The sequence below is a fragment of the Dermacentor silvarum genome, chromosome 1, assembly GCF_013339745.2.
Source record: "Dermacentor silvarum isolate Dsil-2018 chromosome 1, BIME_Dsil_1.4, whole genome shotgun sequence".
In the NCBI taxonomy this organism is placed as follows: Eukaryota; Metazoa; Arthropoda; class Arachnida; order Ixodida; family Ixodidae; genus Dermacentor; species Dermacentor silvarum.
Genome location: NC_051154.1, coordinates 18,098,693 through 18,114,688, shown reverse-complemented (window position 1 = coordinate 18,114,688; position 15,996 = coordinate 18,098,693). Strand labels below are relative to the sequence as shown.

The window sequence follows — 15,996 nt, the reverse complement described above, 5'->3', positions numbered from 1 at the left end:
ATTTGGCTGCTTCTTTACTTGTATACTTTTGTGCTTGGGGAATGAAGCTTTATTTTGTGTTTTAACTTGCAGTGCTCCAGTATTTTCACTACGTTTCTTCTCATAATCGGTCTGGTATACATTGCCGCAACTCTCCAGGCTCCTCGCAAGTGCCACGTTGTTCTGTCTTGGGAAACAGAACTTTATGCACACACATTGTTCTTTGACGTATGCATGCTTAGTGACGCACGTCGGTTTGAACTCACCTTCTGCATCGTTACTTTTGGGTCTCCTCTCATATGTACGACATGACCTAAGATCAGCCTATTCACCTTGTTCCTTGTCCGCTGAATTCAGCTGTACCTGCCGCGGTGGCTCAGTCAGCTAACGCGTTGTGCTGCTGAGCACGAGATCGCGGGATCGAATCTCGGCCGCAGCGGCCGCATTTCGATGGAGGTGAAATGCAAAAACGCCCCTGTGCTTGCGTTGTAGTGCACGTGAAAGAACCCCAGGTAGTCAAAATTAATCTGGAGCCCTCCACTACAGCATGCCTCATAATCAGAACTGGTTTTGGCACGTAAAACCCCAGGAAGAAGGAGATGAATTCAGCCTTTTTTTTTTAATTGTTTCTTTGCTACTGTTAAGGCATTTACACTTTACCATTCATTTTTTATATTGCCTGACCATCTACTGAATACTTGGTCATTTGGTGTTGGGTGCTGTCAGCCTGTGGCTACACAATCTTTATAATTGCAGGCTTGTTTAGTATTTTTTGGTGACTAGTAAATAACAGCCTGAGATGTACTAATGTCCTAGCAAATAGCAGCTCTCAAATATGCTGTTTTCAGATGTATTTCTGGACAGCATACTGACCTTAGTTATGATCTGTTTATTTCTGTGGCTCATGTGAAAATTTCCCAGTTTTAAATGTTGTGTGTTTGCAATCTATACAACTATTTCCTCTGCTCATTGTCCAGGGCTTGCTTGGTGGCATCCCTCAAAACTGAGAGCAAAGCACAGTCAGTCGTGAAGCTGGTGGCCACCAACCTGATCGCCAATGGCCGCACATGGGATGGTGTCCAGCTGCTATGTCTCATTGGCAAGGGCCTTGATGCCTGCCGCTACCTTCAGGCAGCTGGTCAATGGGAGGACTCAGTTTGGCTAGCAAAAGTGAGTCTGTTGGATCATTCAGGTTCATTATGTATTTACTTTACCCTGCCCTTCAAGATTAAAGTCCCTAGGTTTTCTGCTCTTCTTTAAGTAGCAACATCTACCTCCGCCATATTCTTCCTAACCTCCTGAAGTGGCGTATCCACGTAGATAGCATCCGGCCGTCAATGGCCGCTGCCGCACCACATGATTCAAATGTAAGTTTCAGGCATGGGGCCAGACAATCAAATACGAAGCCAAAAAACAGCTTAGTACTGCACTGTTGAGGCCGAACGCGAAATTTGTCGCTGTAATTGTGAACCGTGCGATGGTGTCCATTCTCAACTCATCTTTACGGTGATGCCTGCCACGTTGTATGGCGGTCGCGCTATATGACGCCTGCTGCGTTTCTGCAGTCGTGCCACACTGACCGCAGAAAATCCTTCCCACAAGGAACAGACAAAAAGATAAACGCGCATAGAAACACTGCTCACTATAATGCGCCTTCAGAACATGGCTGCTGGAATGAGCGCCATTCAATGAGATTCGTCGGGGGTGCTTCAAAGGTTGTCGCTACTTAACAAAAAGCAAAAAAAATATCTAGGGACTTTATTCAAGATGGCAGCACCAACTGTGTACAGTGATGTACAACCATGTACAATTCTTGTGCTACAAAAGTCATGTCTTACTACAGCACTAAACGTGCAGGAAAGCAGCGCACGTGAAGCCACTACCCCTCTCAGCTCACCCAGTCTTTGCTCCTGCCACAGATTACCCCCAAAATGCGAGGCCTGTTTTAAAAGTATCCGACCTTTTTTGTTTTTGCGAACACCTGATGGATATGAAACAAGTGCGCTTTCATCAGCCGACCTTGAACCTTTGGCCGCATGCGCAAATTTTTTCCCACCTGCCGATAGCGTCAGTCGCTGGGACGCAGCGTTTGAGTGAGGTAGTGCGCAGTGCTCTCGGTTTTTTTATTGCAAGGAAAATGACGGGGCGACTGGAGCAGTGCTACTGCATCAAATTTTGCCAGAAACTGGGCGACAGCCAAGTCGAAACCATTCGGAAGATTCAGACGGCTTTCGGTAACGATGCCATGTGCAGCACACAGATTAAGGAGTGGTACAACCGGTTTAAAGACGGCCGCACATCGGTGGAGAGCGAGCCACGCTCAGGTTGGCCATCAACATGCCGAAATGACCAGGTCATTGCCGAAGTGAACGCTGTGGTGATGCGGGACACCATTGTGTGACTATCCGAGAAATTGTGGAAGAGGCAAGCATCAGCACTTTTTCTGCACATTCCATTATGACCGAAGATTTGGCCACGAAGAAAGTTGCGGCGAAATTCATGCCGAAGCTGCTCACGGTGGAGGAAAAGCAACTTCGTGTTGAAGTCTCACAGGACATGCTGGATTCCACAAACAGTGGCCCCGACTTCATGAACGCCATAATCACTGGTGACGAGTCTTGGGTGTACGGGTACGACCCGGAAACCAAATCCCAGTCGTCACAGTGGAAGCATTCCACGTCACCAAGACCAAAGAAGGCCCGCCAAGTGCGCAGCAACGTCAAAGTGATGCTGACTGCTTTCTTTGACTCCTGCGGCATACTACACCACGAGTACGCACCACAGGGTCAAACAATCACCAAAGAGTACTACAGGGATCTCCTCCATCGCCTATGTGATGCTGTGCAGCGCAAGAGACCGGAGTTGTGGTCAACAGGAAATTGGCGCATCCATCACGACAATTCTGCTGCATATTCCTCACACTTGATTCAGACTTTTTGGGCGAAAAACCAGACTCCCGTAGTTCAATAGGCTCCTTACTCTCCTGATATGGCCCCCTGCGACTTCTAGCTGTCTCCCAAAATCAACAGGCCATTGAAAGGAGCGCGATTTCAGACAAGAGAGGACATTATGGCTGTAACGACAGCTGAGCTAAACTCCATTTCGAAAGAGGCCTTCTCGGAATGTTTCCAACAATGGCAGCACCGCTGGGAGAAGTGTGTGGAGTCCCAAGGAGACCACTTTGAGGGTGATTAGGTTTCCAATGCTCCAATTATACCAGTTTTTTTTTTTTTGTTCAGCCAAAGGCCGGATACTTTTCTAGCAGACGTCGTAGGGTGTGCGAGCCACATATGCGCTCAGCCACGCTGACATTCATGCGCAGCCACGGCCGGGCTAGGGATAGATACGCTGTAGGATTCGGGGGTCATGGTGTTGAAGTCTGGCGTCAAACTGAGGGTCGCCCTCTAGCCTATGCCACTGCTGCGTCTGGTAACTGTTAGCAGGCCCACGCCGTTGTCTGAGCAGACTTGACAAGGGTTGCTTCTTTAGAGTACAAGGTTGAGAGGTAGGCGAAACAGAACAGGGCGTTTGTTTACATAGGAAAGGCAAACTTATTTACAGAAGAAGTGGTTAAACATACTGACCAGAGTATGGAACACAGTACATCGCAGCATGTCAGCGCTACTACATTTAAGCAGACTACATCGTTCTGGGAGAGCACAAGCTACATGTTAGAGCAGTTGGGCGAGCACTCCAGATGAGCCGCAAATGTCCGCTTAAATGCCTTTTGTCCTCCCTAGATCCCTAGGCCAAGGAAAGCTGCAGTCACACCCTCCTCCAACCAGAGCGTCCAAAGTCGCCGAAGGCTCCACCTTGAGGTTGAGAGTCTGCATAAACATTCCGGCACCTTTGTTGACAGAACACGATCTGAGAGGTACCCTCTAGCGCACACTGCTCACTGTCCCAGAGAAAGGAGGTGTTGATCGGAAGGTTCACGCTTGTCTCAGTCTGGCGCGTCTTGGTTCCCAGGATGGCCCAGCCATTAGCGGGTTCGTCTGTCGAACGGCCTTGGCGGCTAGCTGCGGCCGTGGGGAAGCATCGCAGAATGCCCTTTTGCAAGAGTTTCTTCGGCCGGGTGACATCCAGCAACCACGTATTCGTTGAAACGTATCTCACTATGGTTTCACCGCTGGTCATTCCCGTGGGACGTATTTTCAGCTTCTCGAAGTGATTTGTTTCAGGAAATCAGAAGTGGCTCAAAGGTCGCTGCCCCTGCTGGCCAATTGTAACAACGCATGCCACCAGAAGTCATCCATTAGTGTCTGCTCCCTTGGTGCCGACGTTGTGGTTAGGGTGGGTTTTCTAAAACACAACATCGCTATTGATCAGAATATATTAGGCTGATTCAGAAAGTAATGCCTCCAAGCCCACTACTTTGCCAATAGTACTGCAAAATTTTTGAACTCTTTATCATTTATGCACTGATGTTTAAGTTATAGAATGTCACTTGCCTCACCTTCCTACCGAAGCAAAAAAATGAGCGCGGCAGGAAATCGGGCTGACGCCCATGGCCAGTTAAAGAAACGAAGGCCCAATCTCGGGCATCTGGGTCGGGCCGGGCTCGGTTTTCGCACGTGGCCAATCTGTTTGCCGACCACCGGTATGTGATCGGCAGTCGGCATCGGGCCGACGTCACGGCCGCCAGTTGCTTCATTGTGGCCGTGGTTGGCCGCCATATGGGCCAACGACTTCAGCACGGCGGTCACAACATGGCTCGTCCATGGCAAGCATTCTTTTGCTGGCATTTATATGTAGGCTTTTTTTTTTTTTTTTTTACTCAAGCACCGAGTGCTTCTTTTTTTTTCTTATGTCGATTTTTAAGGTGGCAGTCCCACTCCGGCAGCACGAGCCCCCCATTTTCAGTACTTTTGGAGCAACCATGGCGGCTCTTCTACTTAGGATATAAAGTTGTCATATATACCATAAAAAAGCCGAATTCTTGTAGATTCCAACTATATATTAAATATAAAGAAATTGATTAATGTGATTTAGAAATGTATGTTCAAGAACAAGCATGAGATACATGGTTTTGCGAACTGCGTCTCAGTTGTGACCATATTTTTAAAAAACTAGCGCATTTACTGCATTGCAGCTTGCTCTGGAGCTTTGGGGCATGTTTATCTATTTCCTAGACGCATAAAAATAATGTTGAATTTTTACTTTTTGGATAATGTGCTTTTGAAGATTGCCAAAATATCGCAACTTCTGTTGTAAACAGCCCGGCAACTACACGCTCAAGGAAGCTATATTGTGGATAAATTAGAGTTCAGAGAATTTCCATTTAGGACGCAAAAATTTTATTCCATCGCCATCATGACGCTCGCTCTTCGTTTCCGATGCCTCGCGCTCGTGCGAAACGAGCACGAGGCATCCTGTATCTGGTGTGACATTCCAAGGATGAGGGCTTCGATGAAAACGGTAAACGGGTGCGCGTTACAATCGAGGGCGCGTTAGAATCGAGTAAATACGGTAAGCGTTTCTTTTTCGAATTTTCGTGCCGAACCTGCATATAACGAACTCCTCTTTATAATGAAGTTTTTTGCAAATTTGTCAATTTCGTTATATCCAGGTTTAACTGTATATGGAAGGCGAGCGCTTTGTAGACAAATTATCACTATACAGTTGATTTTTCTCTACATTTATTGAACTATTTAGATACAAACACAACAGAAACTGTAATACTTTCTTGTGAAATGCTGTAATAGTAGGAATTAGTTGTTGTGACAAACAAAAAATGAGAATTAATCAATTACAGTTTTGCATGGGTACTTGAAGATGTCCTTCCTTGAATTGCGTAAGCCAATTTACCAGAGAACTCTGCAGCCAGGTCACTTGACTGATTTTGCTATGGTCCCGCCCTGGTACCTGAAATACAAACATGTACTACGCAAATTTCAGAAGTGGGACATGTAGAACTATTGTTTGGGTGCTGAATAGTGGACCAGATGCTTCGTGGCCTGTCAATAACTCTTTAAGCATTGTACTTAATTATGAGCAGGTTCTGACAAATCCATGATTTTTCATGACAAACCCTAAATACGCGTTGCACATGCAAACGCAGTCTCACATTATTTAGCCTCAAAACAAGAATCGCGAAGATCTGACGCTAGCGGGACGAAACTCGCCTTTCTTCAAATTACATTAGGTGTCTCACAGGACTGCAAAGAAACATATATCGTGCAGACGGCATATACAGGACTGCAAAGAAACATACATTGTGCGCATGGCATATACAGGGTGTCCCAACTACCATGCACCAAGATTTAAAAATATGCAAGTTCCACCTAGCTGGACAGAACCAAGGTAATGTTTGCCGTCGCTTGGAGATATATGCTCAGATTATTTTTGCATTCTGCCTAATTACACAATTAGTCCTAATTAATTACTCAACTTCTCAAATATTATAATAAGATGAAAATTGTCAATGAGAAAATTGTAGAGAAACACAAAAAGCTCCCGATGCCGCTCGAGGCACTTTGCGTGTATTCGTGAGCTTCTTTCACATTTGGAAAAACACTTTTATGTCACACTAATAATTGCAACAGAAAGCTGTACCAGGAGTTTTTCATGTTTCTCTACAATTTTCTCATTGACACTTTTTATAATATTTGAGTAGTTTAATAATTAATTAAGACTAATTATGTAATTAGGTAGAATATATGCAAAAAAATAATTAAGTATCTTCAAGCGACGGCAAACAACATTACCTTGGTTCTGTCCAACTACGTGGCATTTGCATATTTTTAAATCTTGATGCATGAGTACACTACGGGCAATGTATGCACACATCGGTGCTCCATACATATCATGACGCATCCACAGGCGCGACAAACCACAAGACATCAAATTTTGGCCGCGCTATTATAATGTCGCTTTCAACAGATCGAAAAGTGCAGACGAGCTCTTGAAACAAAGAAACGCAGCCCTTACATGCTCACCTTCCAAATTAACGCTACAAAAATAGCCTCTAATAGCATAAATAATACGTGCAACTTACGAGTAAATGGGGACATCCATAGGAGGTGAAAATTCGCAGGCTGGAAATGTCCATTTTTCACGAACAAGAAGTGCAGTGCCATAGAAACCGTGCGAAGCTGCGCCGATCAAGCAGCCACTGAATGTCTCTTCCTGCCAAAAGCTCCCCCGAACATGCATCTACATGCCTGCCTCTTGCCGGTTGCTTCCCCATGAATGCTGCCTGAATTCTGACTGCCACAGACGGGAGGCGACCTCCTCCTGCCTATTCTTTCGCTCCCCAATCCCGTCCCCCCCAGGCGGAAGTCGGCGTCGACTAGGCGGCGACTTCTATTCGGGCGCCGACTAGGCGGCGGGCGGGTGCATCCTACATTATCGGCCAGCAGCGTCATGCCAGCGTGAAGCCTACGTCTCTGGCCAGCCACAACTTTCGTGCTCGGCATTATGCAGCCTATGCACCCGGGCCAGCATCCGTGGCCAAGCTAGTGCCGATGGGTTCGGCAACATAAGTCGGCCTTTTTGCGGTCCAAGCTCTTCAAGCCGTCATGATCGGCTCCCAGCGATCTGCCGAGCACCGCCCGATGGTCGGCCATCGGCCAATTTTGCTTAGGTATCTCTTCTCGTTCCAGAGTAATCGAGCAATCCATGGCATCCAGTGACGACGTCCGGTTGAAACAGCGGGCTGTAATTGAATTTCTGACTGTGGAAAGTTGTGCGTCCATCAACATTCATCACCGTCTGACTGCTATTTACGGGAATGCCTGTGTTGACATCAGCACTGTGTGGAGGTGGGCAAGGACTGTGAAAGATCAAAATCCAGCCGCGTCAAATCTCCACACAAGCCTCAACCTTCTAGAGTCAGAAATTCAGTTACAGCCCACTGTTTCAACCGGACGTCACCACTGGCTGCCATGGATTGCTCGATTACTCTAGAATGAGAAGAGATTGGAAGGTGAGGCAAGTCACATTCTATAGCTTAAATAAACATCAGTGCATTAATGATATAGAGTTCAAAATGTTTACTGTACTATTGGCAATGCAGTGTGCTTGGAGGCATTACTTTCTTAATCATCCTTGTACAAAGTTTTCTTGTTCACTCTCTTCTCGTGTGTAGTTCACACAAAAACACACATTAGATTTCAGACTGACCTTTCGCAGATACTTGAGTAGCAATCTTATCTTTTACTTTTTGAAGACCATCTGTGCAGATATTGTCATTCATTACTGTACAAAGCACACGGAGGCTCCAGCTTCAGGTCAAGGTGCGCAACTAAGTTAGTGTGCTTACAGCGCGAAGCTGATCGAGCATGATAATCAAGTATGAGGACATTAATGAATGTTCCCCAACCTGGCAACTATTGCTGCAAGAGCCTAAAAAATGCAAAAAAGAAAGGAACCAGGTGCTTGCAACAAACAGTCAAAACAAACACTCCCTGCACGATAGGCGCACACCCGTTTTCAGACTGCCAGTCGCGCAGCAGTTTTGCGTTATTTGCAGGCTTCTTTCACACTCGGAAAAACACTTTTATGTAGCACGTATTGAGCACCAGAAAGTTGTATCAGTAGTTTCTCATGTTGCTCTACAATTTTCTCATTGACACTTTTCATCTAATTATAATATTTGAGAAGTTGATTAATTAATTACGACTTATTACCTAATAAGGCGGAATGCAAAAAATACTCTGAGTATCTCCGAGCGACGGCAAACAGCATTACCTTGGTTCTGTCCAGCTACGTGGCATTTGCATATTTTAAAATCTTGCTGCATGATAGTTGGGACACCCTGTATATGGATATTCTGCTCTGATAGAATGAACTAAAAATTGTAATTTACCTGGTCAGTGGGTCTTGGTATAAAAACAAATGAGAGTTTCGTTTGTGAGTCGGGGTGCACCAACTTTTTATAACTACCTAGTACGTGTGATAAGGTCGTCTGCATCCAGTGACTGGCGCTTGTTCGTGCTCACAGTACACAGTGTTCGGGGTAGGGCCCGGCCTTGGAAACACACCAGACACCTGCCGCCTATAGAAGTTCTCAAACCTAGTGAAACGTGAAAACTGAATAACAACCAATCATACAAGTTGAGCTTCTTCCAACAGGTTTACAAAATTTACCGAGGGTTTTATTTTGGCAATGTCATTTGTATTAGTATAAACGCATGACTTGGAAACGAATTGAACCAGTTGTAATGGAATTTAGCTGTGCGCAGTGTCAGAAAGTAAACTTGCGGCGCTGTGTGCCGGTCGAGCGCACCAAAGCTGGAACAAGCACTGTTTGCAGTTGCTTCTAATTTTCTTGCGAGCAAATAAACTGACAACTCACTGCGTTGAATGAGAAAACACCATCTTCTTCTTGTACCGCTAAACTAAAATGCTTTGAAAACGATATGTCGCCTCGCGGCATAGCATGTGTCATGATCAACTTCAGACCTTCCAAGGCAGTTATCATTCCTGCTACCGTGCCTGCAGACAAAGGTACATTAGCGCGAATATTCCTGCTGCTTAAAGCATTGTAACACTAACGCTGGGGCAGAAAACTATAAACAAACAAAATCTAAATGAAGCTTAGGCATACGTCACTATAATTTATCGAAGCGCTTGTGTGAAGAAAGTTCACTCTGCGATTTGAAGCGCCAGCAAGATATTTAATATAAACAAAAAGAAATCAATGGTCTACTCGCCTGGAATAAATAAGTCGACCCGAGTGAAGTGTTTCGTACAAACCAGTATAGTATCAGTCACCTTTTTCCAATGCGAAAGTTTCTTATCCAAGTCACTTTTCGATGCGCATCGTCTGCTTCTTTCTAGAAAAGATGAAATCATAGATTCCTGTCTTTCCACTGCAATGAGGCGCATAATAGTACACAACAAAAGTCTTTCGACAACAGTGTTTTTTTATTTTCGGGCTTGTGCACAACAGCATCATGACAATTTGAGAACTACGAGGCATTCAGCGCATGCCGTGATAGGACACCCTCTTTTGCGTCAAACCTGGATCAGCTGTTTCTTGGCACGGCCGCTAGGTAGCTAGCATTTACTTGGAGTCGCAAATAGTATGTATAGTTATAGTAATGGTCATTATTACATGGGATATCACAGACATCATAAGCTTTCATGCTAACACGCTTTCTTTGCTAGCTCTCGCATTAGTGATAACCAGTGAAAGATCATAGACCTTTTAATGAAAAAAAACGTAATTTTACTAAGAAATTTATTATTTATTATACCTCAAAGGCCCCTTGAGGCATTACATGAGGGGTATGTATGTACTATCAGCGTCAAATGAAAGCCGAACAGCGGAGCGCGTGCCACAAGCATTAGAAACAGCATAGTGCGCGCCGTCCAGTCATCAGCGCAGACAGGCCCACACATCCGGTTTGGTAGTAAAGCGCCACCCCACTGAAGTGCGATTTTTTTTGCCTGTGTTCCTACTAGTGATCTTGAAAGGAAGAAAAAAAAAAGAAGCGAAAATTCTGCAACATTCATGCATTCGATCGGCAAACCTGCGCATCGCGGTATATCGCTCACAGCTGCTACAGTTGCCGGCATGGGCGTGCCGATCGCTTGTGGTTGAACAAGGTTGTGCTGAACAAGGAAAAACGATAGCTTGAAATCAACCACAAAGCGATTAGGTGTATCTTTTCTTTTTATCGTGCCCCGACGCTGACTGCAATGCAGCGCTGGAGTAAAACCGAAGAACTGCGAGCGATACGACGAAAAGCGCTTGGCGCGCTCACGCCGGCCACCGCTATCACCATACGAAAACTGGAACAGAAGTGAAGATAACGCACTATAGGGGGATCGCGCAGTGACCGGATGTGCTCGCCTGTCAGTGGTGATGACAGGACGGCGCGCACTATAATGTTAACAGTGCTTGTGGCACGCGCTCCGCTGTTCGGCTTTCATTTGACGCTGATAGTACACTCGTAAGCAATATGAAAGGGAACAGCAAATTTTTTTTAAGACGGCCATACCTCATGATGCATGGGTTCAAATCAAGGAACTTTATCATTCGAAAGCATATGAATAAGTTTTCATGTTAAGCTTTTAGTATCATTGAACACTTTTATGGAGTGCATCTGTGTTTAACCCCTATGGGTATTTGAAAAAATGTTGGTGTTCCCTTTCACATTGATGGCAGCTGTGCATGTATTAAATACTTTAATGTCTTCAGTTATGAACAATGCCATATTTTTTTGCAGTGCACTCTCAGTGATGCCGCTAACTGCGAGGTTATTAGCAAGTGGGCAGAGCATCTGATCCAGCAGAACCAGAAGGTAAACAGTCACTGACAGCCCCCTTTCAAGTTGTCATCACATTGTCACATTGTCTACAATTTTGCACAGGGCAAGGCGGTGCTCGTGTTGCTGAGTGTGGGCCAGTATGCTCGTTGTCTCCAGACTCTCCATGCTGCGCGAATGGTGGAAAGAGCTGCCCTCTTCCTTGATGCTTGCTTAGAGCATGGCTTGCTGCCACGGGAACACTGTATCCTTCATGTCTGTCTGTACTTTCGTCAGTGGTGATTGTTGCACTGATAAAATTGCCACAATTACATTTTTTGTATGACACTGCATGGACAAGCGCACATAAAGCAAATTACAATGCTCATACTAGTATCATATTAACAAAAAAATATTTGCAGTGGATGACTCATGTTCACTCAGTGTTCATCAACTTGACAAAACTATTCCAGAAAAGCAATAGAAGTATATGAGTAGTCTGCAACCCCACAATAGTTGTAGTAGCACCTCTTTTCTGAAGTATTTTATGTATATAAAACAATTTCAGACATCTGAAAATAATGCACTATTTAATAGACTGATTGGGAACAACGATGACACACTTCTGCTTTAACTGGTAAATAGAGTACAACAATTAATTTTACTTAGTCTGAAAACCACTACTGTGTGGTGATGTAGTCATAACTCGTGTCTTGGTTTCTTGGATAGGTTAGAATATCTTAATGTCACTGCTGCATTAAACACTGAAAGCATCTCCAAACACCAGTCTACACAGCCAAGAAAAGTGGACCCTTAATTTGTGTTTGAACTGCATAGCTGTGCTGTTTTGATTCACTCAACATGTACCAAGCTAATTTTCAATTTCAAATTCCCATTTATAGCAGCAGCTTCAATGAAGCAGTGTTGCTGAAGTGGCACTACTCATTAGGCCAGTCAAGACCACTGCTTCAAATAATGCTCTTTATTGTAAACAGTACTGGTGATGTTGGCTGAATTTCACGCTGCTTTGACATTGCTTACACTTTTATAGCCATCACTTTCGATCATTGTAAGCCAGAATTTTTATAATGATGCCAGTACCTACTCTCCTTGTTCTACACTTTTGTCCGCCAGTGCTATGTTCCAGCAGTCTGACAGAAATTGTGTCAGAAGATACACATCTGCTCCAATAACAACAATTTATCAGACATCCTGCTGATATGTTCAAGTCTATATGAAAATGCAGAAGCTCACAGGTCACCACAAAATTTTAAGTTGATATTGCGTTGTAGCACAGCACCAAGCAAAAGTCTGTTTAGGGGCTTTAAAAGGCAGTTACTTTTGTTCCAGATTACTATACTGTTCAAACATTTTTATGTTCCATGTCCAAAAATCAGTCAGCCACAGTATCAAATATTATAAAGACCTTAAGCAGGCTCAACGTTAGCTCAGGTATTTGGCATCCAGAACCCACAATAGGAAAGAGCAAAGGAGTCATAGTGCAGGGCAGAACACATGGCATTGTAGATAATTGCAAGACAGGATAGTAAAGTGATCTGTGTTACATTGGCTTTGCTTGAAGTGTTAAACGATGCAGTTGTGGAACAGCTGTACCAGTTGCGCCAAACTGTGTCGAGAGCAGACCTTTGCCCCATCCTTCTCCGAAACGGCATTTTAGCCGAAAATTGTGCCAAGCTTGCACCAGAGAAGCATAAGAGCTGCCTCTCTAGTAAACCTGAGACCAAAACCTAAAGCGCACTATCTCATCGTCGCCATGGAGGTGAATGGAGTGGTCATAGCCACGAATATAGCCGATGCCATTGGTCCTCCATTTGCTGTTTTCACTCTTTTAATACAATAGCGTTAAGGGCCCCATGTCACAGAAAATCCGGCGTTGGCAACCGGCGTCGGCATGCGATGTCGGCGGGTGGTGGAGAAACTCATCCCCAACCACCCCAACCTCGCAGGCCCTCCATGTGGTGCAAGGTTTTGGTGAACAAAAATTGAATTTCTCATAGTGAAATCCATCATATAAATGGTAAAGTACGACTTTGCCATTCGGCGTCGGATTCGCCGTGGGATTGTTTACCAATCGGCGTCGGATTGTAATTTAAATGTACGAGAAAACCTAATTCTGCTATGAGGAAACTCAAACACAAACCCCTCTTTCAGCATTTCTACCAGACCTACAGCCATGCATTCGGGTACTTGCGAAAATGATATCCAGATAGCACTCGATGCATCCTAGGCAGGTCAAATCGGGACTTCGCCTGCTAATTCGTTTTGGACATGCGCGCGCGTCAGGGCAATAGCAAACAATTAATAAAATAATAAAAAAAGGTGTTAGGGCCTTCACATTTTAATATAAGACCACTTATATTGCCCTGGAAAAACGTCTTTCCAGCAATGCATTTCTATTTAAAAGTGAAGCCAACTTTAAGGGGATCGGTGTAAGCTTGGTCTTTGTAAGCTGGCTTTCCCACGTTCAGTGTTGCAGTGAATAAAGCCTACTTGCCGTATGCGAACGATACGATGCGAATGGGTCCCGATAACGCTATCGCGTTCTACTCTTAAAGGTGCAGCTTAAGCGTCCTCCAATCATTTTGTCGCATTTATTCCTGGCCACAGTTTCAATGTTATACCACTGTACAGTCTCATTGTTTGTGTGTTTGTAGTGCAGTTCTCTATTCTTCGTACTACATAGTGTGGCATGGAGCTCACTCAAGGAGGCTGTCGGATCAAAGAGCAGCTTCGAAAATGTTCGGTCGCACTTTGTTTAGCAAAGTTGTTGACGGTGCCTCTTTAGAGTTAACTTGTAATATGTGTACTCAACCACTAGCTAGGAGGAGAAGGAAAAAGAGAGAATACAGGGAGATTAGCAACCGCTGGCTAATAATTTGCTCTTAGTGGGGACCTTTGCAACCTTGCACAATTGGAAGAGCAGATCCCGTGGTGGTAAATTAAACAGCTTTTACATAACCCAGTGTATAGTTATGCAGAAGAGATTTTGAATGTTTGAGACGTAAAGAAATGTCTGGATGTCTTCACTGTAACTTCATAGATTTCAGAGTATTTCTCATACTTGGTCTGTTATAGTGCTTTGAATGGTTTAGTCATGCACATTCTACTGGGTGTGGTCTTCCTTACACATCCTCGTTCTTTTCTTTTTTTTTTTTCTCGTCCCCCCTCCCCCCTCCTTGAAGCATGCAAACATACAAACGCCTGTTGCAAGTCCAAATGGTAGAAGTGGCTTTACGCTGCGATGTGCGGACAGGGAGAGGCATTCTATTAAAAATAATGACATTAGTCAGGTAATTTTTATCCTGTATGCCGAATTGATATGCAAAAAGCTGGCTCTGCTTTATTTGTTGACTATTTCAATTAATATTAAGACCAAATGGTGTATAATAGCTGTACGTTCAACACTGCACTGAAAGTGCTTATTGCTGCGCCAAATCAGCTTTTTGCCTGCGCCGAGATCTGCGCTGAAAGGTCAAACGAGTGTTCAACTACTGATAGTGTTGCCCCATTGTACAAACCTGTGCTGCAAGTTTCAAGCAATGTGTTGCATACTTGGCCAACTAAATCTGTGTGGTGCTACCTGGCCTTCCTCTAATCTGGGACGTACAGTGGAGATAAGGTGTTATTCATGTTCTTTCATGAGAGCTGAATACCAGATCTGGCTGTGGCTGCTACAAAACCCTCTGAAGCAAGCTTCCTTAACATGTGTAGCAAGCCTCTTCCAAAACGTGTGGCTCGATTATGCTAGGTATCTTCACTCCTTGGGAAACAAGAGAGCCAGCTTGCACTACTGTTCCCTAGCTGGAGAAGCAGCAACCGACCTGCGCAAAGAAGTGGAAATGCTGCTGGACGAGGAGGAAGGCCTTGCCATTTCTGAACGAGAGCAAGAAACATAATAAAGCTTTGTCTGCTGTAACTGCAGTTCAGAAGCCCCGTGAATAATTAAAGCATAGTGAAGAATGCAGGCCTGTAGAGATTCTTTGTCTCCTGTGACGTGACTCGTCTGTTTTCCTTGCATCGCTATAGATGTGCGAAAAGCTGCCAAAGTGTTCACTGATGCTTAAAAACATAATAAAGAACAGTGCAGTAAAATCCAGGTTTACAGGTAAGGAAAGCAAAGCAGATGTTGATTCAGAGGAAAAAGAGGCCAACGGCTACGAGGCTAGTCAGTCATGCCAAGATATATGGCATTTGTTAAACATTTGGCAAAAGAAATTGTCACTGCAGATTAACTTGGATTGAAAAAGTACAGTAGAACCTCATTCATGCGTTTTTGCTCAAAAAAAAAACGCGAAAAAAAAAGTACTAACCAGGCAAACGTACGATCCGAAGTAACTAAAATATTTGAATAAAATCTGGTCGACATTTACATAATACGAAACGTAGTGCAAATCGTTGCGGCACGAGGAACGAGACGCCGACGCGCGTCAAAGCTGGTAGGGCTTCGATGACCCGGGACGCATTTAGTTGTTTTCCTATTGCGTAGGGTTTTAACTCTCTCTACCATGGAGAAAATAGGTGTTTTTTGTATGTTACAGAAGATGTTTTTTTAACACGAAAGTGTTTTATGCCGGGGTCCACCAAGACTTCACTGACGTATTTCCGTCACGGAAATACGTCATAGAACATAATACAAAGAAAGAAACCAGAAGAAAAAGTTCTACAAACATGCAAAATTTGGAAATCGAACCCACGACCTCTCGGTCCGCGACGATAGATCGCCGAGCGTTTAACCCATTGCGCCACAAACGCATTTGCAGAGAGCTACACAGACGCGCCTTATATATCTAACACTCCTCCG

At 44.5% G+C, this 15,996-nt stretch overlaps 1 protein-coding gene and 1 long non-coding RNA gene across 3 annotated transcripts in view; one reads left to right on the top strand and one right to left on the bottom strand.

Annotated features, from left to right (window-relative positions):
• Window positions 1–15,159, top strand: part of LOC119457494 (WD repeat-containing protein 11) — a 187,838-nt gene extending 172,679 nt beyond the window's left edge. For both annotated transcript variants that reach the window (XM_049665115.1, XM_037719083.2), the window contains exons 22-25: window positions 957–1,149; window positions 11,157–11,231; window positions 11,301–11,439; window positions 14,907–15,159. In XM_049665115.1, coding sequence (XP_049521072.1) covers window positions 957–1,149; window positions 11,157–11,231; window positions 11,301–11,439; window positions 14,907–15,091 — 592 coding nt within the window. In that variant the 3' untranslated portion in view covers window positions 15,092–15,159. The remainder of the gene's footprint in view (window positions 1–956; window positions 1,150–11,156; window positions 11,232–11,300; window positions 11,440–14,906) is intronic.
• LOC125944596 (uncharacterized) lies at window positions 5,602–7,554 on the bottom strand. Its single transcript, XR_007466296.1, has 2 exons — window positions 6,977–7,554; window positions 5,602–5,844 (listed from the first exon to the last, which is right to left on the bottom strand). It is a non-coding gene; the product is annotated as an uncharacterized LOC125944596 (long non-coding RNA).
• Window positions 15,160–15,996: the final 837 nt, after the last annotated feature.